The sequence below is a fragment of the Chelon labrosus genome (assembly GCF_963514085.1).
Source record: "Chelon labrosus genome assembly, chromosome: 17".
In the NCBI taxonomy this organism is placed as follows: Eukaryota; Metazoa; Chordata; class Actinopteri; order Mugiliformes; family Mugilidae; genus Chelon; species Chelon labrosus.
The window spans coordinates 14145732-14171367 of NC_140350.1; the positions used below are offsets into that span (position 1 = coordinate 14145732).

At 40.3% G+C, this 25636-nt stretch overlaps 1 protein-coding gene across 1 annotated transcript in view; it reads left to right on the forward strand.

The window, feature by feature from the left end:
* The first annotated feature begins 2217 nt into the window (after positions 1 to 2217).
* The window catches only part of rxfp2a (relaxin family peptide receptor 2a), a 55955-nt gene continuing 32536 nt past the window's right edge, over positions 2218 to 25636 (forward strand). Inside the window, exons 1-5 of the mRNA XM_084564433.1 lie at positions 2218 to 2391; positions 9816 to 9959; positions 15360 to 15443; positions 16350 to 16455; positions 22887 to 22958. Coding sequence (XP_084420559.1) covers positions 2337 to 2391; positions 9816 to 9959; positions 15360 to 15443; positions 16350 to 16455; positions 22887 to 22958 — 461 coding nt within the window. The 5' untranslated portion in view covers positions 2218 to 2336. The remainder of the gene's footprint in view (positions 2392 to 9815; positions 9960 to 15359; positions 15444 to 16349; positions 16456 to 22886; positions 22959 to 25636) is intronic.

Genomic DNA, 25636 nt, shown 5'->3' on the forward strand with positions numbered 1-25636 from the left:
GGAAAGCAGTTCAGTGAGATTTAACTGAGATAGCATAAGTATTTAAAAGGCAAGAATATTCAGTTACTGTCCAATCGAGCTCAATCCTGCCACTATAATAACTGAAATTCACTTGCTGAGGACACTTCTACCAGAGGAAAAATACTTTTTTATGATCTGGACCACGCCCACATGTTCTATTTCTTGGCTGTAGCAAGAAATAGAACCCCCCTAAAAATACTATTCCCTGTAATAAATACAGATATGTGCTGATGTGTGGGTGTCAGCATTGTCAGCAGTTTGCCTCTGTGCTTTTCCCTGTGAATTTATGTGTTCTTGGTGCTTAAGGTAGCTTTATTTTTAGGTGTCTTAGTGGATTACTCATATTAAAGGAATGTCAACTCACTTAAGACTGTGGAAATAGTTTAGAAACATTTTTTGGAAGATGTTATAAACATAAAGCTGCAGACAGGAGAGGGTTACAATTTGTTGCTGTAGCTTCGTATTCATGAATGTATAGAGGCCCGATTTAGCATGATGTCAATCTTATTTAACTCTACAAGACAGGATCCCAGTGAACTCCGCTGAATGCTGGACCAAGTGCAGGTCACATCTGCTTACTGCTTGTGGGTCTTCATTTGTCAAACAAAAACTCGCTCAGGCAGTAAATAAACCTGTATTTGCTGCTGTCATTTCCACTTACTGAACACAAGTTTCTGTCTAGACAAATACTGAAACTCTCTGTCATAGGGACAGAAGATCTAACAGCAGAACTGCAGGTGTTGTAGCATGGATGCATGCAGCATTTTTATTTCACACTTTCCTGTGTGGAAATAATGTGCAAAAAACTGAACAAGAATCCCCAAAGAATGAAGAGATAGAAGAAGCTGGGGGTCGGTGTACATTGAGACAGCGAGCGTGTGTCTATCCAATACATGTGCTGTGTGTATCTAGGTCACTCATTGTCCCTCGCTGTCGTTTGCTGTCACTTAGGTTGTAGCATGTTGACACTGGGCAGTCAGATATGTCACATTGTTCTAGGAGTAGTTTTCTTTACTGGAGGTCATTGAGAAAAAATGAAATGTGAAATTCTGGAGCTGAACTTGTCAAAGTAAATGTTATATTTTACATTGTGGTGTGTGCTCGTCTCAACCTCACCTGTCGAACACGTGACCACGTATAAACAGATCTCTTTAAAGGCACCATCACAATCTCCATTAACACCCAGCATTAATATGTGATAGTGTTAGACAACATTAAAGTACATTTTGAACTGATCATGGTCTGATGGGCCAAGTGGAAATGCAATCGTGTTGCAAATTCAAAAACAACTGTGTGGGAGGAAACACAGCACTTAATTGAGTGCAACTGTTCCAATCAAGCGAGGAGGCACAAAACCCAAAACAGTCTCCAACTTTGGATGCTGCTCAAAACACTGGTGCATGCAGAGAATGGAGTACTCTGTTGTGTTTTTTTTTTCTTTTGCTTTGGACCGATGCAAATGAGAGGAGAATGTGACGAGAGAGTTGGACTCACGTCCACACATATGGCCAATTTAGGATCACTAGTTAATCTAACATTCACGAGGAAGCCAGAGCAACAGGACAAAATGTGTGATCAGGTCACAGTTACGCTGTTATTTCTCATCAGTCATATTTTTTGGGCTCTCTCTTTCTGTCTTCAAAAAGTCTTAATAATTGACATATGGGATCCCTACCGCCTTCTTTTAACCATCTCAATTTCCTAACTCTAACACCCTAAATGTAATGTTTACTGTAAAAACCAAGTCTTAACAGGATTTAACCCTCAAAATGGCCCCACAAGGACACAAGGGCAGCAAGGCCTCACAATGTTGGTACCAGAGTTTGACCCCGCAAGACATGTGTGTGTGAGTGTGTGTATGTGTGTGTGTGTGTAATGCTGTTCTAGTTTTAGTGTTATTGTGTACAGCCTTACCAGTGAATTAAACTGAATTTAGCTGTGTGTTTGTGTGTGTGTGCGTGTGCGTGTGTGATAGAGAGAAATACAAAGAGAGAGAGAGAGAGAGAGAGAGAGGAGACTTCAGTGAGCTCCGGGAAGTCCAGTGTGCTTTCGGGATGTCATAATGCCGCTGTCTCTGCGCACCGGCTCTGTTTTTCACTTTGCAGGTTCAACTTGTTCCTTCGGCGCATTAGTTTATTGTTTCGGTCGATTCTAAACGCGCGACGTCGGATACGCGCTGAGGCATCGGAGGGACTGGGACTTGTGCTGATTTATCTGTCGACAGGCAGGTCTTCACCGTGGAAAACGCGTTTCAGCCGGAGGCTCTCTTCTTCAGCCGGAGCGTCTTGAGCGCAGGGAAACTTCTGATCGTCGGGATGGACGTACCTGTCATCGTTTTACTCATCCACCTGGCACACGCTCAGATTCAAGGTAAAGAAAAATGCAGAGGTGCAAGGTTGCATGATGAAGAAAGAAAATAAAGCATGCTTATCGTTGGACATGAAGTATTTCTAGCTCACTTTCTTTGTAATATTTATTCCACATATCACAGTTCCTGATGCTGTTCAAAATCATTCATTTTGTTTTATATTACAGCCTAAAAGGTCATTTTAATCTCAAGGTGATGTTTCTGCACATGCATGAGAAGAGCAAGAGCAAGGGTTTTCATTTGAGGTCAGGCAACATGTTCATGGTGATTTTGTGAATGAACATTGGCATTCCTGGTGGAAGAGGCTGTAAACGGATAATGAATGAGGCAGTGTCTGCTCTCCTGCGCAGATGGAGGTGGAAAGGCATGAAATAGGCTGAGAGGTTGTTAATTTCAGTGTGACCACTTTCCCCACAAAGGGAGAAGAAGCACACCTCATGGAATTTAGGATGGTTTTTAGATTAGGTTCAGATGAACAAATGTGGATAATCTCCACAACTGATCTCCGAAAGAGATCAGAATAGAAATTGTGGTAAATATTAAGTAAATGTCTGACCTTTATTTTATTTTAATGGCAAACTGAAATTGCTCATCCATTGTTTAGATGTTGGTATTGGACAGGATTTCGAAGGCGCTCGGGCGGGACAGAGCTGTAGGACATTGTAAAAATCCAATTTCAAATTCATGTCTTATTCATTCACATTACTCATGCCCACTCACAGTTCCTCCACCACCTCCCCTTCTGTGACTCATATTCAGGTCTCCTATTGTATCTTTGTTGAATGGGGTGTCATGTTGACTTCTTTTACACACAGAGACGAGACTGACAGGACCGACACTGTCTGTTGCTGCCTTAATGTGATTCACTTGGTGTGTTTTAAATAATAAGTGACCGTCTCCTTTGGGAATCAGGGATTTTTGTGGAATCGGTTGTGATTTGGTGACACAGTTAATGTTACGTACACACCAAAGCCTTTGGTCTTTGTGCTCGGTGTGGTAAAAACCTTTACTGATTTGATTTATTCACAATGAATGTGAAAACTTTATTGATTTATTTTGCTTTTAACAACCCTGGACACAGTCACCATTCAACACTGATAAAACCTAGAAATATCAAAGGCCATGGATTATAGGAAAATGTAATCAGAAGTAGAAAAAGTTACAGAGAAAACATGATGGCATTGACAACCCTGCAGTGAACACTCCATCTAAGAGCCTCGCTTTTTTTTAAAACAAATATTTTTTATTTTTTTGGTAAACTCTCATTGTTTTAACCTTTAAAGGAAAATGTTCAGTCTCGGAGTAATCGAGTCACGTCACAGACGCAATGACATTTTCTGCAACTTACTGAGGAATGGCAATGAGTAGGAGGCCGCTGCATTCGGCTCAGTCCCCTCCACAAACATTTAAGATCATGTATTCAGAGAGTAATCCCTGCAGATTGCACAACATGCACTGATGATTCCTTGCCTCTGTCATAATTGGCACCTTTTTTTGCCTTTTATTTAGTTTGGTCACCTTCAGACATGTTCCAGTTTGGGGTTTTAGAGGATTTAGTGTCTTTGGCAGTCCCTGAAAGTCCTTCAAAGGCATGATTCACTTCTAATTTAAGTTATGGCTAGTCATTTAATTTAAACAGTGGATCCAGTCAATTTGGGTGTCATCAGTGTGTAGAAGTTTGTACCAGTGTCCCAGCTGTGATGAGAACCTACGTGTTATGCAGAGACCGCCTGCCTGGAGTGTCTTTCTTGGCTTCTGTCTCCAGGTGTGAATGTGTCAAATGGAATCTGCTCTTTAGGTCTATGGAGAGACTCATGAGCGTCCGGTACTGTGATTCTCTTCTATTATTGTCTCAGTGTGGGTGGAAGCTTTGCTAGACAATTTTAATAACTCATATTTCCTTATATATACTTGAGTGAAACAGCCTATATCAGTTTATATCCCAAAGAAAATAATATGAATCACCTGGTCTCTCACAAACTAATTTCTGTAGAGCCGGGTGCAGAGGGAGAGTTGTATTACAGATCATTCTCTGCGCCATCCATAGGAAAGGAAAGTAGAAGCAATAATAGGTTGGACCCGCAGAAGCAAAACACGTTCACACACTGAAAAGATCAGCAGCTGCTGTCGTATCACAGAATCATTTCTTATTTTATCATATAGCGTTTCTCGCATCATTGAGCTGTGAAATTGTTGTTGCATTTTTTTTCTCCTCATATTTGAATTTACTTTTATAATGTGGATTATTTTTCATGCCTGCTTTGCGCATTAACAGTTTTGCACCAGATGCAATGTCAGGCAGCAGCACAGTTTGAAACCATATGCACTGGAAGTGAAAATAGGTAAAAGCTGCTTTTTTAATAGTGTGACCAAGTGTCAATACACCATTTAGTCTTTTTGCTGTTTTATGCAAAGGTTTCTTATAAAGATATTAGCGTGCCTTATCAAAAACACAAGGTGATGTATTGTTAAGTTCTTACAAATTCAGAATTTCTTTCCTCATATTTGAAAATCTACTTATTTTCTTTTTTTAACTCTGCAATATTTGCATACATGTTCGAAGCTGACAGTCCAGTCCCAGTTGCAGCACAGTGAGCAGTTTAACTGCTACTATGCTGAATTGGGCGCAAGACTGTCAGCAATGCATGCAAACATTACATGAGTTTAAAAAATAAAATGGAATAAAATAAATAGATATTTAAATATGAGGAAAGCAATGAACTCAAAATTAGATTATTAGAACTGACTGTAACAATACAATAGCATGTGTCTTTGGTGAGAAACACAAAAATGAGAACTTTACAAGAAAACTATTAATCATACTAAATTATGCAGTTTACATAAAACATCTAAATGGCACACTGAGTAAAGAGCGTGCTGTGACATATGCTAGCACTTTCTGCAGTACCGCACTTTTAAAACATTACCCCTGAAGTAAACATCTACACAAAGAAAAGAACAACAGCTGTTTGAGCAAGTGTTACAGTTTATTTTTCATTCCAATAGTTTCAATATTTCCTCTGTGTGACGTTCACATGTTTCCCATTGACTGTATTTAAACCAAGATGATTAATAAGGTAAGGTTTTCAGTTAAACACTTGTTAACAGTAACTTCTAAATGGACTCAAAACATTTTAAATCAGTCTCTTGTGTTATATTAGGATTTTTAATATTTTAATTTTTAACTTTGCATTGTTTAAGTGCATGTTTTAAGTGGAGAGTCTTGCATCAATTGCAGAATAATAGCAGATTCAACGGTGGAAGGAGTGCTCAGACCTTTAATTTATGTATGAGTTGCATGACCACAGTCTGAAAATACTCCTGTAAAGTCCTGTATTCCAAACCGTACTTGTAAGGTTTGGTAAATAAATTTTTCCTGATAATATACCTAAAATGTAAAAGTATACATTACACACTTAAGTGGGAAATATGTTAAATGACTGAATTATCATAACAGCTGCAAACATAGTGGCTCAGCAGAATGAGGACAAGCTGATTTTGGTCATTTTATACACTGTCTGGTGGCTTCATTTACAATTCATTGCGTGTTATGTCTTTGATTAAATCCTTTTAAGGTCCTAATCGGCTGTGAATAACTTACTGAAATCTTCAGATAAATGTAGTGGAGTAAAATTAAAATCCTCCATGAAGAACATGTTCTGAAAGTGACGTTCTCTGCAGTGTTTTTTGTTCCGTTGGGTTGTTTGCAGATGAATGACCTTATTACGAGTAATGTGAATTTCTTTTGTATATTCAGCTTGGTGGCTCTCGCTAACACCACTCATCATCATTACTACATCCTCACTCGCATTTGTTGATGTGCTGGCATTGCCCTGCAGAACTCTGCGTTTGGAATAAAACAGAGATGCTGAGGGGGAGAGGTGCGGTTGGGTGGGGGGTTGTTGAGGTAAAGTGCTGACTTTTAGTTTTGAGGTCTTAATTGTGCGAACAGTGTGGGAACTTCAGGCCAGCCCCTTAAAGTGAATGTCAGCACTTCTGCCCCTTTGTCAGGGTTTCATTTCAAATCCGATTTCCAATGCCAATATAATATATATTATATTAAGACTGGATCGATCGCTGATTGATTTGGATGCTCATTGCAGAGCTTCAGATTAGTTCGTAAAGATCATCACAGCCGACGATGGTCCGACAATCTTTGTTTTAAAATATTTAGTTTGTCGTTTTCCATGTTTCAAATGAGGGAAACACTTCCCACTGACCAAGATAAGATAAGACAGGACTTTATTCATCCCTGTGGGGAAATTAAGGTGTTACAGCAGCAGGGGACAACAGTGCAAAATACAAAAAAATAGAATAAGCTAAGACAAGATAAACTATATAAAAGTAAATATGGTGAGGTACAAAAATATTTACATATTGCATCAGGTTTAAGTAGCTAACCAAAAAGTTGAAAAAAACAACTAGAGGGTTAATTGAGGGTTGAAGTGGTAAGGAAGCTGAATATACATGATGACATTCATGGATATCATGAATAAAGAGAATTTTCAAAAGGAGCTGTATCAAGTATTGCACCAAAATGACATGAGGTAATGACGTGCTGCGTTCTCAGGTTCATTCTGTGTACTTTGCCTTTGTGTACATCACATACCAACTGCTGGTGAAACTCTTTTCAGACCTGAGTACCTCCATCCACATCTCAGGTCATATTTCAGCACGTCTAAATTTGCGCGACAGTGGTCACTGTGCCGTGATAATCCAGACAGTTCCTACTCACTCCTACTGTGTAACTCTGTGTAACGTTCACAGACTTTTTCCCTTGTCTCTGCGAAGCCTTGAAGTTTGTTTCATCTCAAACTTTAACGTTTTCGTTCACTCTCACTTGTCTCACACTTGAGGGTGAACCGAGCCACGGGCAGGTGTTTTCAGCAAAAAGCCTCCAAAAGCCCACTGTGCACTCCCTGCTCAGCGCCAAACGGCAGACACACTTAATGACTAGCTAATGTAACAGACCTGTTAACCCTTTATGAGGTGAGGAACCATACTGTGTATGCTGACAATTGCCTGAATCAGCATTTATGTTCTAATGGTCTAAATACATGTTTACATTTGTTTACCACTTAAGGGCAAGGAACCATACACGGTAACTTCACTTTTCTACATGAAAGATTTTGAAAAATCTCACAAAAGTAAAAAAATGTCTTCTTATGCCCTGTTATAACACTCTAGGTTAGGGTTAAAAGCTAAAAGAGTCAAGTATTCCTCTTTAGGACCCAAAAAACAACTATGTAAACGAAAGGAGATACAGAGAAAGACATAAAAATGCAGGTTTAGATATTTTTCTGAGCACACATTCAACAAGTGCTGGAGAATGACGCCGAGTTTGAAAATGACATTAAGGAATGGGAGTTTTAACCATTTATTTTGTGGATTAACGATTTATTTTCTCCACATCTTGTTTCCAGAGCATCAGCAGCAGTAATTGGTGGAGCACTGGTCCCACTTTCATAACCCCACTATTAGTTGAGTAACCAAAAGCCCCCCCCCCCCCCCCCCCCCCCCCACACACACACACAGTTTTGTTATCTGCCAGAACAGATTTTGCTGAGGTTCAAAACTCCTGTTCCTTCCTGTTTTTCTCTTTAAATTTCTTCCTTGCTGGATCTCAGGAGTTAAATGAAACTTGAAAATGTTGTGTTGCCTTTTCTTTTTTCTTTTCTTTTTTTGTTGTTGCTTAACATCAGAAGATCACTTTGAATGAAGCTAAAATAGAAACTGTCTCATTAAATGAAGAAAAGTAAAAGTGCAATTCTTACACAGAGACAGTGATTCAGTGTTTACTGGAAAACAGCTTGTGAAAGAAGAAGCCATTCGTTCTGTTTTTATTTGGTGTCATGAGGAAGGCTGTAAAAAAAAAAAAAAAGGGAGTAATGCTGCATGTCCCTCTTAGAGATCTGTGTATGACCTTTAGGTTTGCTGGCAAAAAAATGAATGAGGGATTTGTTTCTGGCTTGTAAAACCAGCCAGCGACATCACATGCGGCGGTAAATGAACAGTCAAAAAACCTCTTTATGCCAAGCAAGAAGTCTTGTGACCGGCTTGTGTTTTCAACAAAAATAGTGACGCCACAATAAATTTTTGATCATAAGGTTTATGTGGAACCCAAATGGCTGCGAGACAAATAACTTCTCTGTTGGGACACACCAGTTTGAGTTTTGCGGCATATGGGTACAGATTAAATGGTGGCGCAGATGAAAAAGTAAAAGTAAGACAGTAAGCAGCAAGATAAATATTGTTTATGTTTTTTTAATATATAGGCATATGTTTCATGTCACTGATTTACTGATGATTCACTATACTGACATAATAAAGTGAGTAAAGAGAGTTTTCATGAAACAGCTGTGACGCAGGCATAGTTTCCACCCCAGATCCAAATCAATACATTCATTGATAGTGGAAATCTTAATGAGTTTCATATTAAATGATCTTTTTGAAATAGTTTACACTTATTTTTCTTGGTCTCAGGTTTATTTGTCAGCATATATCAGATAATTTAGAGTCAGTTTCATGGAGTGCCTCAGGGCTCCATGCCGGGTCCATTCTGATTAGCCGTTTCCAAGTAGGAGAGTTTATTATTGGAATAGCACTGGTGTGAGAACAGGGAGAACTTACTATGTTCCAGGAAGCTATAAATTTCTGTTGTTGCTAACTTCGGCCACAAGATGCTGCGTAGCACTGGCTTTGCACACAGTTGCAGTGCATACTGGACATGAAAAGATGGATGAGAATGTATCAATAGTTTTCAAGTACACTGTTGCCCATAAAGTTGGAATAATTTGTTTTTTACCTCTTCTCATGAGGCGACAATGTGATTTGTATAAACAGGAATAAAAAAACAGGAATGTTTCTGGAAAGAAGATTGTTCCAGCTTTATGGAAACTGTATTTAGTGTATTTTTTTTCCAGGTAAACAGTTTGAACATGTTCTCATTGTATTGAACACGTTTAAATGTTATTGAAGAGTGTCACAACATGGGAAAGCTGACCTTCGTTTTCTAGCTGGAGCGTAATTCAGCACAGGTTTTGTTTAGCAACTTAGCTCAGTTTATCCTTAGTGGTAAAATGTGAAATAATGGAATAATAGGAAACAGACATTTAGACACATCACAGTTTTCTCCCTTCTTAAAACTATTCTTTGGTATTTAATTCAGTTTGAGTAATCTAGCATTGTTTTTCAGCACTTTGGTTAACATTAAATGTGTCTTTGACAATAATGACATTAAAACATGTGTAGAAATGTTTAAACAGCAGTGAACCTGACTGTTGTCTTGTCTCTTTTTCCCCAAAAATATATTTAGTTATTTTGTATTTCTGTGCCTCAGGCAGGTATTTAGAAAAAAAAAATACATACATTTATTTCTTATACAAATAAATTTAAACCCCTCCATTTCCCCCTGTCTGTCCTTCAGCTCTGGTGACCAGCAGAGTGGAAGTGGAAGTTGGATGCCCCCTCGGCCATTTCCCATGCGGGAACGTGAGCGAGTGCCTCCCTCAAGCTCTGCAGTGTAACGGACACACAGACTGTCCCAACGGAGCTGACGAGCGTCGATGTGGTAAGTAAGATTGTGGCTGTGAACTATAACAGTGGTGGTAAACATGGAATGCCTCAGATGATAAAATGTTTCTGTTTGTGTTTGTCAATTACCCCCACCCAAAAGAGCTCAGTGCTGGCATTTCCTCTGGTACTCATAAAATCTATTTCCAGTTATCAAGGGTTCCTCAGTGCAGCAAAACAAACAGACTTCAGACAAAAAAAAGTAAATAAATAAAACGGAAACAGCAACACAAATCCATTTTGGTTATGCAGAAATGTTAAAGCCCATGCCTTTGCGGCTTCCTTTTTACAAATTAGCCTCTTCATTATTTGCAGGATAGGAAGGTTTGATCGTTTCCATGCAAAGGAGTGAAAGTAATAGAGAAAAAGGGACAAGTGCTTGACAAAAATAGGAAGTTAAAAATAATCGTTATGTGTGCGATCTGGAGTCTTTTTCCGCAAGCATCTGAACCACACTGTGGCCTCATTTCCGACAAATGAACAAGCTTCTCCAAGGTGAGGAGGACTTTTCAAACGAAAAAGTCACGAGCGAGCGCGATTGTGACTTGATCGTGAGAAACTGCTCCAAAAATAAAAGTAGCGACTGCGGCGATTTGACATCTGCACGGAGGCGTAATTTCTGCTACCCAAAACTAGCTCGCTGGATACAGCTGTGAATATAATAATTACATCAAAAGCCCAGCCAGAAAGCCCGGGTCATTTATAGCCTCATTTCTAAATTAAAAACCCATTTCATCAGAACCCTTCTGAAAGAGTTTGGGATTTTATGAACGATGTGCGCGTAGTGGCTTGAGACACCAAACCCAGAGAAAAGCAGAGTTTCCAGAGATGCTGGAGAGTTTTGGCAGATGTTGCACACAGAGGACTCGTCAGTGGATTAGTGAGTTCTTCACTGACAACGTTTAGTAGCCTAAAGCGACCTCCTGGAGATGCTTCATACTGTTCTTCGTTTATTATAAAGGCGAACTGGGGCCTATGAATGTTATGATGCAGCAGCGAAGCAACATATTTTGTGTAACTGACTGCTAAGGATATATATCTGAGCAGTCAGCACACTGTTGAGCAAGAATAGCTTTTCTGGCAGCCGCAAATGGGGCCACAGTGTAATTCTAAGGGACAGCTTGCAATGCATGTCAAAGTTCACTAAAACTGCAATCGAATCAGTTGATACTTTGTGCTTACTCCTGGCTTACCTAGTGGCTGTTTGTGTTGTTATCCATGCCCTGCTGTTGTGTGCACTGATGCCATGTCAACGAATTAACGTTGGTGAATAACATCTCATCTCCGCTGGAAACATGATGGTCTGCAAGACGTGGTGTACAGACAGGGGCGGTGTCATCGTGTAGCCACAAGTAGGAAATGTGCAAAACGAAACATCGAGCTTTTCTTGAAATCTGGGAAGATTTCAGGGGGAGACTTCATCTTTAGCGTATTTATGTTTGAGACGCCCACTGCTCATGGCAAAACAAGTTTCAAAGATCTCAAAGGTATCCTTTAATCAAAGCCACCAGCACTCAGTTGGTAATACATGTATGGCAGATGCTCACAACAGTCTTGGTTACGGTAGGTTTAGCAAAGAAAGAAAGGTAGAGGTTTCAGATTTTCACTTTGCATTGTATTAATTGGCAAAGCCAGTTGTGATTACTTTTGAGAAGCAACAGCAACATATCCCATGACATGATATCTGCTTGGCTAGAAATTCAAAGGCGTTGGTCAAGAGATTTTATTAAATAATTAGAGCCAGAGCGCCCACAGTTATGAAAGCTACGCAATGTCTAATGTGGCACATGCACGAACATGGTAGCAGAAGCGGTTCTTTTGTTCCTCCTGTGGGCCTCCAGACCCGCTGGAGCCGTGCTCGACTGTAACCTCTCAGGATCTCTGGAGTATAGAAGCCACTGGAAAAAAAAAAATAAATAAAAAAACTCCTTGTCACACTCTGTACTCTCTACAGCTGTGAACTAAGTGAAATGGAGAAAGGAAGCCGGGCACTGGGACAGAGTATCCCTGACAGCCCGGGCAGTGTCGGAAAAAAAGACGGAGGTGAACAAGAGCCGAGCTGATGCCCGCTTTCAGATAGTCATTCAATACCGAGCTCTTTATCTATTAGATTTGATGCTCTAGGCATTTTTTAAAATTATTTTCACATGATAAAATTAATCAAATACATCGGTGAATGGATATGAAAGTACTTTGGAGAATCTGAAAAAAACAGTCTTCATGTCTCCGTCACCAGGCCAGTGAGATTTTCAAAAAGTCGTTTTTAATTCAGTGTAATTAATCATTTAATTTAGAGTCATTAGAGTTGTTCTAAAAATGATTTGCTGGATCTCAAACAAAAGAAATAAAACAAAACTAATAGTATTTATGTTTTAATGACACAAGGGCGGGCTCTGAATGTGCCGTCTTTTGAAATATGGAGTCTGGTTGCTTTTTATTGGTGAGATGCATGTCATTGTCTAAACCCACACTCGAACATTTATTGGAGTTATTATTGTTACACGTTGGTGTTCATACTTCTTTGTTGTGAAGTGAACATGAAAGTAATAAACATTTTCCTAAAACCTTTCATTTTCTGCGGGGTAACGGCAGATCGAGGGGCAAATTAGCCGCAGCCTGGTTTTGATTGCGCCTCCTTGCTGCTAATTAGAAAACATCCCCGTGCCGCATTGCTTCGCCTCCTCTCCGTACACCGCATCGGGCGGCCTGCCCTCACTGCCACGCTGTGCAGCACTGCCATGATAACAAGGGCTCCAATGATTTTTAGAGAAACAGCTCTCCCAGGAAAAAAATAAATAATAAAAAATGGCACCAGGCTGTTCCGCAGTGTGCAATACATCACCTTCACGCCTCACCTTGTTCCCTCACGTTCTATAAGTTAAATGTCGGCTTGTTGAACATTTTGCTCGGAGGACCACTCGCAGCAAGTGTTGATAAGGCTTGTGTCTGTGAGGCGTCTGAGTTTTGAGTGTTGTTGGATTTTGGGTATAACATGCATTAAAAAGGATATGTACATAACAAAACTGTACAACTCACAGTCTTGGCTGCTAAATATCTGTCCTTTTATGAGATATCTAATCTTTTTAAAGTGTGGATTAAGTTGTGGGCTCAATGCAACCTTCAGGGCTGCTTCCAAGTGTTGTCATGTATTACAGCAGCAGCGCCTGATTGGTTTTTCCTTGAAGCCCTTACTTACTGTCTGTTCCCGTATCTAGGAAAAGCTGAGCCCCGCCAACATACACTATCTATTTTTGACAACGTCACAACCTCAGAGAGGGATTAAAGCCTGGATTAAAGGAATTAAAGCCTTTGCTGTGGGCGTAACAGGTGCATTGGAAGCAATACGATTCATCACACAGAAGACTGTTCAGCCGTCTTTTTATATTTTCCATCCTACACAGAGATTTTTTATTTATTTTTTTATTCAATCTGGACAGACTGTTAGAGAGCTAGATTAAATGGGAAATTGGCAACACTCGCTGACTGAATGAGAGACTCTTTTTCTTAATTTGACCAACATGTTTTGGCGCGGTGCCTTCAGGAAGGTGTTAATTAGTTGTCACAATTCGGGACAAGCGGAAGGCCGGGCCAGGGATGGTGGCAGGTCTATTCAGTCCACCATGTCCTTCAGACTCACTGCTAGTGAGGGCAATCAATGCAGTTCAGCTTTGAGGCTACGGACCTGATTTATGCAGGAGAGTATTTGCTTTTTGCTCGCTCGGATGAGAGCAAGATTTAGACTCAAACATATGTCGGGGTTAATGAATGCTGTTGCTCATCTTAGGGGCCCAATAAATTTACAATGTCAAAGCCTCTCCAAGGTCTAAAGATCAGTCAAATAATTATTTTACCCATTTAACATTATTATATTTGCAATAACCACATAGCTGTTGGCATATTTCACAATGTGTGTTCATAAATGGCAGTTTTATAGCGCATACCCTTTCCCTTTGCAGGTGCATTTCTGTAACAACAGCAATTAAAAAAAGTTTGGATTTAATTTCTGGAAATGACAGAATGAAACAGCTCAATAAAAAAAAACAGCCCAGACAATATCCACGTGTCACGTCTGCTCATCATCACCAACGACTCCGGCCTTAACTGTACTGTAACATCAGAGATAGTTTGAAAGGTAGCTGGCGCTGGCATTCACACAGGGTTTCTTCCACCTGTCATTAAATAACGCTAATAGCTGATCATGGGTTCATTAAGGCATTCATTAATATAAACCCCTCTGCGAGTGGAAACCATTAACGTGGATGCCTAATTCTTTGAAGATAACAGGTTGCTAGGTTACAGGCATTGAAGGTAGGATACTCAAGCTGATGAGGTGGGAGTGCTTCATTTGACCCATCAGAATTAGAACCAGTCATCGAGTTACTGGAGTGCAATCCTACACAAGAGTTGCCTGAATAATTGTGTGTAAAGTGTTTGTGCTGATGACACAGCTTAAAACATTAGGTACATTAGTTAGGTAAACTATATGATCGTGTAGGAGGATGTAGTTTTTGCTGTTGGTGCTGTTGAACTCGACTGAATTAAACACAAAAGCGCTTCTGTTATATCGCCCAACCCTCTGACGAAAGCAAGGCTGTCAAAATAATAGAAACGTGTGTCAACACAACTCGACAAATCACGGCCGAAGTGAAAGCGCGGTTTAATCAACTTCTCTCTGGGTTATTTTAAACAAACGCTGCATACCACAACCTTCATTCAGCTGAGATCTAGTGCGGGGCTGATTTGTTTTCACTTGTGTGCTTCATGAACTGGCAGGTGGGCGTATCTCATGACAGATTATTATACTCGACAATTTTTGGAACCAGGTCCCTTCACTGCTCCAATTGTTGCACCTGTCAAATCTCCTGAAATGCAGGCAAATTTAGATTAGATTAGATTATACTTTATTTATCCCACAACGGGGAAATTCACCCGTTACAGCAGCAGAAAGTGTAATATACACCACGGAATTTGAAAAATAGAAAGGCAGAAACACAATAACAAGGAAAAATTCAATAATCAACAAAGGAATAAGACACAAATATACAAACAGTACTGGTTATAAAAAGCAGCCTGATGTGGGGAAGTTATAGGAGAGTATTGCAAAGTATAGTAATCATGGTATAAAAAAATAAATAAAAAAATATATATATTGTAAGAAACTGTATGTGTTTCCAGAATTACTGGATAAAAAAATGTCTTAAAGACTGAACCATAGTATTTTCTTTAGGACAGCACATTAATTAAAAAAAAAAAAAAACTTCCTATGGTCTCAGTCCAAAACATTTCAAGAAAGCATCCAAGGTATCCAATTATTTGACAAAACAGAAAGCCTTTGTGTTGCTGACTCTGAGGTTACCTACAGCACAGATAACTCTTCTTCCTTGTTTGGTTTTCGCAGGGGACAACATCGGCTGGGCGGACTTGTTCGGTCAAACAATACAGAATGCCAGTCCTGAGGAAGAGGACTTCCTAGATGAGTGCTGTAAGTGTGTGTGCATACTTTATCTGCTCGTATATGCCTCACTGTATGTGTTGCTCTTGGCTTGTGTTCAAACATTTGCCAGATGAGAATTGCCAGATAGTGTATGGCAGATAATGTTTTGTAAGCTGTCAGCTGATGTGTGCAGGGAGACACACTATCCTGTTGTGACAACAATATTAAATACTCCCTATCTTTTTGCGCCTGCCAACGTGGCTTTTTATTAACACGCTACCGCTAGACCAGAGAGATGGATCTGAGGAGATAGAAGGAGCATGATTGTATCAGCCGGTAAATAATGCAAATACTGTGAGTGTCTCTAGTAGTGGTATGTCTCGTGGTGAAGACAGATTTCCACATTCTGGACAAAAGAAGAAGTCAAAATAAATGCACTGGGACTTCAATTATGGAGTCTGATAACTCAACATGGCTTATTTGTTTATTTTGATACCAGCATATACCAAAAGCTGAACACTGGACTGACCATTGCATGGAGTAGGCACAGACTTATGGAAAGCTTGCAAGTGAACCCAAATACAGAACACACCAAGCCAGTGATCAGGGTTTTAACGAGTATTTATAAGGAGAGGCTGAGAGTGTGCAGAAGATCTAAGTTTGAGCAGGAACAGAGGCAGGGTGTGAAGGAGTGGAGTCAAAAACCAGGAGTGCTTTAGGAAAGGTTAGCCCAAGGGTTAATCTGGAACCTGATTAGTGGAGGATGAGAGTCTGCAGTCTGTCAGGAGCAGTGATTGAGGACGGCAGGCGGCTGATAGGACCACTCACTCCTGACTCCACTCCTGCAACTAAACACAGCCCACACAAAAACAAAAGAGGAGAAGCCTCCAGAACCTTTCATCTTCTTTAAATCCGTATTCTTTATTTATTGTGGGTACATGTATGTGTGTGTAGACTTGCAGGAGTATCCGGAGAGTTGTCACTGCATACAAACAGATGTGGCGTGCGTGAAGGTCAACCTGCAGGACGTCCCTCTGCTCTCTCCAAACGTCACCTGGCTGTAAGTGTCCTCTGTCAGTGATTGTGAACTTGTACTGTTTTGTGGTGTCATAAATCTGTTTCCCCGGTCTCTCTATTGGAGTCCGCGCAATTTAAAGTGTTAAGTTTCAGGATGAAAAGTTGGTTTATGCTGCATTCATAGTAGCAGTGAAGGAGCAACAAGCCTACAATTCTTTCTCAATGGAAGCGAGCAAAGTGAGCAGTAAAACTGATGCCCAAAAGTTTGATTTGTGATGGATGAGATGTCCTACATATGAAACTTGAGCTGACTTCAGCTTTTTTTAACGCTCCAATGACATATTAATGCATTAACCCTTTGTAGGACACTCACTGAAATACTTGGAAATTCTAAATTTCAACCCTAGAGTATTATTCTAGGGCATCAGAAGACTTTTTTTTTTTTAATTTTTTTTTTACTATTTTAATGTTTCATTTTCATGGAGAAAGTCAAGATAAGTGAAGTTACCATATATGGTTCCTTGCCTTTAAAGGGGAACTACTACATATATCAATATAGTGGGAGTGATTGGGGCACCGAAACACAGCCTCTAAATAACGCATTATCTGCCGCACCCGCAACGGTTGGCTTGTTTATTTGTAATTTGCTACTGCTATGGTTCGTCCACAACCTCAGAATCGGAAAAATAGTCAGCCATGTTGCAAAAAACTAGCAGTAGCAAATTACAGGTAAAAAAGCCGACCATCGCGGGTGAGTGCGGTGCTCAGAGATGACATCATCCAGGTCAGAAGACATCATCCGGGGTCTGTTGGTCAGTCTACAGACCCTGGATGATGATAACAGGTAACTCCAGACTCAATGGGGAATAGCACTAGCGTACAATAACAAAATATTGGTGAAGTGAACGAGTGTCGCGAGAATGCGTTATGTAGAGGCTGCGTTTCGGTGCCCCAGTCACTCCCACTATATGGATATACGCAGATATAAATATCTCCCGACTGACTACAAATAACACAAAAGTTATATGGGTGAGTAAACGATCTTATTTTATGCCAGAAATAAGGTCCAAGTTGTAAAAAACAGTAGTTCCCCTTTGAGTGGTAAACAAGTGTTAACATGTATTTAGACCATTAGAACATAAATGCTGATTGTCCCCAAAAAGTTATTTCTTGAACTTGACCGAGTTTTGGGGGGCACTTGTTACTGTCTCCATGGAAACCCTCTTCATCCACAGGAGGATCCTCAGACACTAAACCAGCGCCTGCGATCTGCTCGACAGGCTTGGTGGCTAAAAATATTCCGCTGCTTTGAAAGTAAAAGAGTTTTAGTCTTTGGGTTTTTGCAGACTGCTCCACTCGCACTGTGTGAGGGAGCGTTACTGGAGGCATATATGTAGAACTACTTTTGTATTTAATTTGCTATTTCTTGTATTTATTTAATGTCTTCTTTTCCTTGTGTTGTCTGCATTGTCCTTAATACCTTTTTCCCCCACTGTCGGATAAATCCAGCATTAAATATTTAAAATAAATCTTATCTTATCTGTTTTCATCTTGCGACTTTAAAGCTGTAGTTAATCCGTTTTTCGGCTGTTCTCTGGCAACTCATCAGAAACAGAAACTCTTTTCACCGCAGGCGTTTTGACTTGTCAGACAGTAGGGAAAGCTCAGGCGTACTTTTTTAGCGGTTCAGTTCCATTTAAGCCGTGACAGTGAGGCCGCTAAGTGGAACGCGGCCATTTATGCGCCTGTTTTTCCGATGCCGTGACAAATTGTGTTGCGTCACAGGAGCTGATGAATATTTGAGCTACCCCCATGCTTCTACTCTTCATGCGAGGTACTCCAAAAATATTGAAACAGTTAATTGCATTTTTTAAAATAATTTAATCGGTGATACATTTGTATAAATTAAAAAGGATAATTAAACTGTTTATATGAGAAATATTACTCATTTTCCTCCAACTCAAACTTAGCTTTATCATAATTATGTCATTATAATGTAATTTCTACAAAGCAGTAGGTAAGATACGTTTCCCCAGTTAGCCAGTTGTATTTTCTGGTTGGTCTGACATAATCCTGTCACTTTAATCTGTTTAATATATTTTTCATTAAGGTAAATTTACGAAAAGGATATTTCAGATTTTTCTTTTGTCTCCGTGCTAAACTCATCTGCGCCTACCTCCACATTTAATGTGCAGATATGATTAGGCTTAACCGTAAATCAGTAAAAAAAACGGGAAATCTGTCTTTAAATGTGCCTCTCTCATTTCGTCAACTCAAATGTTAATTCTTCTTTTTGCTCAGGTGGTTAGCACTGATGCCCCACAGCGAGAAGGTCCCGGGTTCGAATCCATGGGCCGATTGGGCCGTTCTGTGTGGAGTTTGCATGTTCTCCCTGTGTCTGCGTGGGTTCTCTCCGGGTACTCCGGCTTTCTCCCACCGTCCAAATACATGCTTATTAGGTTCATTGGTGATTCAAAATAGGCCGTAGGTGTGCGTGCGAGTGTAAATTGTTGTCTGTCTCTCTGTGTTAGCCCTGTGATAGACTGGCGACCTGTCCAGGGTGTACCCCGCCTCTCGCCCAGTGACAGCTGGGATAGGCTCCAGCACACCCCCGCGACCCTTAACAGGAATAAGCGGTTACAGAAGATGAATGAATGAATGAATGCTCACAGACTGCACAACCAGGGACTGTGGACTGTGGTGTTTCTCTCAGATATAATAAGATAAAATAAGGATTAATAGCACCATGAGAAATGTTGTTTTATAGTGATAGATTGATATTTTTCAGAGTTAAGAGTCCCACCATTCATCTGGGTCTCTCTCTGTATCTGAAATTCCTTTTTGGTGGTTTTCAGACCTGATTGTTTACCTGAATCATCAATTTCTTTTCGAATTGGTCCCTCAGTGAAAACAAAGCCACTCGCACTATTTACTGTGTTATTGCACGAGAGGCAGTACATTACCCACTGAGCCTCTAAATGTTAGACCCTTAAATTGTCTTGTTAGGTTTGGTTTTATGTTCATTATTTTTTGCAAACTCACTGAAAATTAGACTTACATTGATTGTTGTTCCTCATTTAATGACTGCGCCGTTAAACTGGTGGAGCATCTGCCCATAAAATTATCTTTAGCCGTAGCCCTTTATGTTATATCCTACAAACTTCACTTCCTGTCCTCTTGCTTCCTTTTTTTTTCTCTTGAGCCGACCACAACACTGAAAAAAGAAATCTTGATCGATCGCTTGGATCTTCGTAGAACTTCACTTTTTTGGCAGAGATCATTCGTTACTGGTAGCGATCAACGACCGTAAATCAAGAAGTTTTGTTTTTGTCTGGGATTTCTACAAAGCCAGATCACTTCACATGTGTTTTTCTTGGCTTTAATTCATTCAGGCCTCCACCTGTGGTTCAGGTTTACTGGTTTTTATCCTCTCGTAAAAAATATATGCAACTTTCTTTGTTCTTGCACCAGCCCAAAAATGTTCAACCCCCAGTGAAGACATGACTGGATGCGGCTGGCAGAATCTCTCATCTCCTGTTTAGTCTTCTCTGAGGTGTCGTTATTCCGCCGTAGAGTACATTTCACTGTTGGACTGATGCCTTTTAAGGCACTGTCTGGGCCGGCTTTGATTTTACATTGAAAGGCTGAAGCAATGTTTGAGATCCGACGAGAAGACAATATGTAACTGGAGTTCCAGTCAGATTTATTACTTTCCTAACCTGCTATGTCACCTGTATATACACAACTTTGTGTCTCTTATTAGTTGCTGAGTGATTAATTTAGCTGAACAGCCTTTGTTCTTGCAACTGCAGCAGATTTAAGCTCTTACAATATGCAGATAATATTGTCAGAGCTGGCCTTTTCCAACAATAGCTGTGATTGATTTGCTCAGGGATATAAGGTAGAGGGATGGCGTAAATCTCTGCTCATCAATGTTGACAGCAATGGAGGAGCCTATTTTGAATTAAATGTCCTTTACTTTCCCCTCTGTGGAAGTTGCGTCAAGTATCTGTGAGCATTCAGAGAACTGAACTTCACGGACAGTGTTCAGCCAGTCCTTGGCAAAGCTAATCGGAGGCTTGGGAGTTAGTCAGGATGTTTTGGAGAGAACGTACGCTGGCCTGATTGAGATTTTTCTGGTGTGTGTTCTCAGTCTGGTATATACAGGATATGTAAGGGATCATTTGCGCCAAAATTCAGTCAGTAAAATGACCAAGCAGCTGTAAAATACACTCCGAGGGCATTATTAATTTTGTGTGTGTGTGTTTTGCCTTGTTTATGGCTGTTGCTAATGGTGAGAGAAACACAATTTGCTGTACACTGATCAGGCACAACATTATGACCACCTTCCTAATATTGTGTAGATCTCCCTTGTGCCTCCAAAACAGTTGTGACTCATCACATGGGTCTTCTGAGGGTGTCCTGTGGTGTCTGGCAACAGAATGTTGTTAGTGGGGGCCTTTGGGTCCTATGGGTTGAGGGGAGGGGCCTCTGTGGAACATCCCACAGATACTTGATCAGTTTGGGATCTAGTGAATTTGGAGGCCAGGTCAACACCTTGTGCTGTTTTTCCTAAATGGTTTTTGTGTGTGTGTCTGTGTCAGGCTGCATCCTGCTGGGGATGGCTGCTGCCATCAAGGAGTGTCATTGCTATGGGGTGGGGGTGCCTGGTCTGGTCTAGGTGGGTGGTACATGTCTAAGTAACAACCACATGAATGCCAGGTCCAAAAGTCTCCCAGCAGAACATTGAACTGTCACAAGATGGTCAATGTTATTCACTTCTCCTGTCAGTGGTTTTAATGTTGTGGCTGATCGGTGTATTTCCACATTTCCACAGTTATATATAATATAGACACTTTGATGGACAATAAAGTTGTATTCTTAGTTCTTGTGCAGGACTGTGTAATGCTTCTCTAGATATAACTATCGTGATGGGATATTTCAGATTTAACGCGTCAGAAACAGCTTAGCTTTGGGACTCTCCAGAGGCTTCGTTAAGTCAGACAGCCACTGAGATGCCGTCAGTGTTACCTCAGCTTGGGCTTTTAGAGGACCAGTTTTAAAATAAAAAGCCTGAGAGGTGCGATCCTCCACTTCCCGAGGCAGGATGTCTTGGCCTTAAACAACCAACTTACTCTTGTTTTAGCGTCCTAAATAACACACAAGTCATCATCGCCTTAACACCTCCTCTTCGTTTTTATAGTTTATAATCCTTTTATGGCTGTGTATGACGTACAAACACGCCAGTTATCCGATTCCAAGGTGTGCCGACTATGATTTCCCCACTTGGGAATATTTCATGACATCATGATAATGGTACTGAGAGATCGTACATCATTTGAACTAAATCTCTAGTAGTCTATTTCTTTCCCTTTCACAATGTGTCCTCGTTTCCAGCTGAGCTTGCACCATCCCTATTTTAATTTCTCTTCCTCCACTGTCAGTCTGCCTTACTTCCCCCACTAATATATAAGTATATGTAAAAGGCTTCGATTTATTTTCTGTTGGTTTTGTTTCTCCAAACTTGTCTCCTCTGTTTGTTTAGTTTCTATCTTGAGTGAAGCCTTCTGTAGTGCTTTATTTAGCGAAGCGCTATATGTAGAAAATGAACAATGAGTATGCGACCCAGGGTGATTCAGGCATGTTACAATCTCATGAAGGAAGGAGCGGCGGCTGATATATTCACATTTATTAGTGTCTGACTATGAAAGCATTTATTTGGTCTCTGTTGCAGAGCAGAGAACCAATTAATTAGAAATGTCCTTGTGACCGAAACGTCAAGCCTTCTTTTAAATAAATCAATGCAGAGGTTTTGAATGTGCGGGAACTTTATCTCTTTAACTGTCAGAGGACAAAAGCCTATTGTGTAACTGCTGTCTTCCATGTCCTTACTGGAGATTTGTTTCCCTTTTTATCTTTAATGTGCATAATGAAATATGTTTAATGCCTCTGTGTTATATTGTTCATCAGATCCAGTATGGTGTTTATGTGTGGGAGTGTTTATAATGGCCGCTTATATCAGGAATATCTCGGATGAATAAGTCCTTAACTGCTCTTTTTTTTTTTTTTTAGTCTTTAAATTTATTGTAATTGTAATGTAAAGTGTTTACTTCCCTTCTAGTCTAGCCGCCCATGAGTGTTACGCATAAGTGGTACGCACATAAGTACAAGATTATGTTCTTGTCCTTGCAGCAACCTTTTCAGACTCCAGAGCAGTGGCCCGTTTTTATGTCTCGAGTGCTTTACCCTCTCTTACGGATTACTCTTCTCTTGCAGCGGCGATTTGATTTCAAGAATCCTTAAAAAGCCATTTCAGGAGAAAATGGTTGTTTTTGTTTGGCTGTTTATTTCACGTAATGCTTTTGACCTCTCGTCCTTTCTTTCAGCCTCTCTGCATTCGCACGCCAGGTGCCTCTTTATGCAAACTGTGTGTTGTATCTATCTAACTCTGCCGCTCCACGGGTTGTGTTACAGGTCGCTGAAGAGCAACGAGATCCGAGTGTTGTCTGATTTCGTTTTCTCCGAATACTCGGCCCTCGAGAGATTGTGAGTATGTTCATGCTGCTGTACACTTACGGCTAGTTGAGTCATAATTCATGTATTTCTGCATTCAGTGTGCATCTCTGTGGCTGGTATTTTCTTTTTTTGTTTGTTTTTTTTGAGATTTAATTTAGGGGAGCTTATGACGAGAGCCACACAAAAACAGAACCGTTTAGAAAAGTAAAAGCAGGTACATGCAGGAAAGGGTTCCATTACTTAAAGTGGATCAAAGCAAACAACAACATTAAGTGCATGAGTAAGCGTAAATTATGCGCACAGACCAGTCTTAAAGTCCTCATCGGATTCCTATTGCCCAATATCTGGCCCAGCAATGACAAGAAAAGCAATTTTATAGATAGATATCACATCAGACTTCTTCAGCAGGGGGCCTCTGCATTGTTAAGCGTAAACGCGCAAACATGAGGAAACCAACAGCGCTCCGCTAGCTTTTTCACGTGGACTTCAATGAAAAACAAAAGTGTCCATATTAATGACTAATACAAATTACTCTGAGTGACACATAAATCAGTGCTGTGCAGCAGAGAACACATCCGAATGGTGAGCGCTTCTAAGCGGTCTAATTTGTCGTTCAGTCGTTTCAAGGCATCAAAATCAATCAAATTATTGCCAAAATGAGCTTAACAACTCAGTTAAAATGCGGCACCACATCACATTAAGGTAGCTTTATGGTTATTGTTGTTAAATACGATCGTATTAAATGTGTTCCTGTTTTTCTGTCTGACAGCTCGCTGTTGACGTAATAGCTGAATTGCCTAGTTCATGAAGTTAAAGCGTTGTGGAAACTATTACTTCATTTCAACACAGTGGACATTTATCTTTTTTTCTCGTATAACTTACTGCATTACTTTTCAGACTGTCTAGACGGTCTGGTATTACTCAAAAGATTTTTATTATAGATTGAATAAATGAGGCAGACTGTAGTCTAAACTAATTTCAAAGTCACTGTCAGACTACATTTATCAGTGAAGCCATCCAGTTGAACGATGATACGCAAGCAGAGGGACAGTTTCTGGCATCTTATTTTACGTTTGTGCACAACTGGACCTTCGACTACAAACTATGTAGGTGTTTATAAGGATGAGTGGATTAGTGTTTTAATAAAGGTGAAAGACACTTTTGTAATGCAAAAGAAAAAAAATCGTACAGGTGTGTGTACAATCGAGCGCACCATGAGGACAGACAAACCAAGCCCTACAGTTCACCCCCACCCCCATTAGAGGCCACCTTCAAGGTACCCTATGACAGATTTCGCTAGTCTGGGCTGGAAATATAGCGTACATGCGTCTTAGCATGGGTTCCTCGTAATTTAGGATCGCCACTGTGCATACTTAGTACAGTATGCCTAAATCTAATAATAATAAATAATAATAATAAATTTTATTTATAAAGCACTTTACATCAAAGATCTCAAAGTCTATATACATACATGAGTAGCGCCTGTGGTATTTGCAGACTGTATGAATATAAATATGAATTTGTGCAATATCTAGGGTAAATTATATACAATCTGTGGCAAGAATAGCAGAAAAGACAACTGTTCAGTTCATGAGCTGTATCCTGTCCACTATGCACAGGTCTACAATAGCTCTGATAAGACAGTGGTTTTTGAGTGCAGTCAGGGGAGGCTGGAGGTACACTGTGATGTGGTGCTGTGGACTGTGATGCACATTGGCAAAAAGGAGCTTTGTAAATGCGTCGAGGCTTGCGGCAGGATGAGTCTGCGGCTGAACATGCTGCTGAGCTCCCTAAGCTCGTCAGATAGGGGATGAGAGGGGTCCTTGTCCAGGATGGCTTTCATGTCTCATCAACTGGACAGTGGGGAGGCAGTGACAGAGAAGAGCACAAGACGAGGCGTTCATGGCGGCTTTCAGCTTTCCTCTCGTCCTCGTCTCTTTTCACTGCCTCCACGCTGTCCGCTTTCATCCCCATCCACAGAGCTGTCCTAATGCCACCTCCCCCAGCACGCAGCGGTGACGAAGATAAAACACTGCAGGCTGTCAGAACATCCACACCGACTTACAAACTGACCTTCCCTCGTTATGTAAAGTCCTAACTTGTACCTGAAGGGAAACATTCATGATGAAGATGAACAATTATCTGTAACAACGCTGTAAATGTTAAACCGGCTGTTGTTTTCAGTTCTCAGGATGCCACACAGCATGAAAGTTACTGGCTATTCTAACAGTGAAAGTGTGACTCGACTGATATCATCATTGACTCTGGTGAATGACTGCATATCATCAGCTTGCAAAACAAAAAAAAAATGTGCAATTTCTGTTTTGTTTTTTGTTTTATTTATGAGGCTGAAATGGTGATATATCAGCCACGTAAAGCTTAATTGATAGTCGTGCGTCACTTGGCATACAGTGCATCCAGAAAGTATTCACAGCGCTTCACTTTTTTCACATTTTGTTATGTTACAGCCTTATTCCAAAATGGATTAAATTCTACTCACAACACCCCATAATAACAACATGGAAAACAAAAATAAAAAACTAAGAAATCACATGTACATGTATTCACAGCCTTTGGTCAATACTTTGTTGATGCACCTTTGGCAGCAATAAGAGCCTCAATTCTTTTTGAATATGATGCCACGATCTTGACACACCTATCTTTGGGCAGTTTTGCGTTAGTGCACAGCCATTTTCAGATCTCTCCAG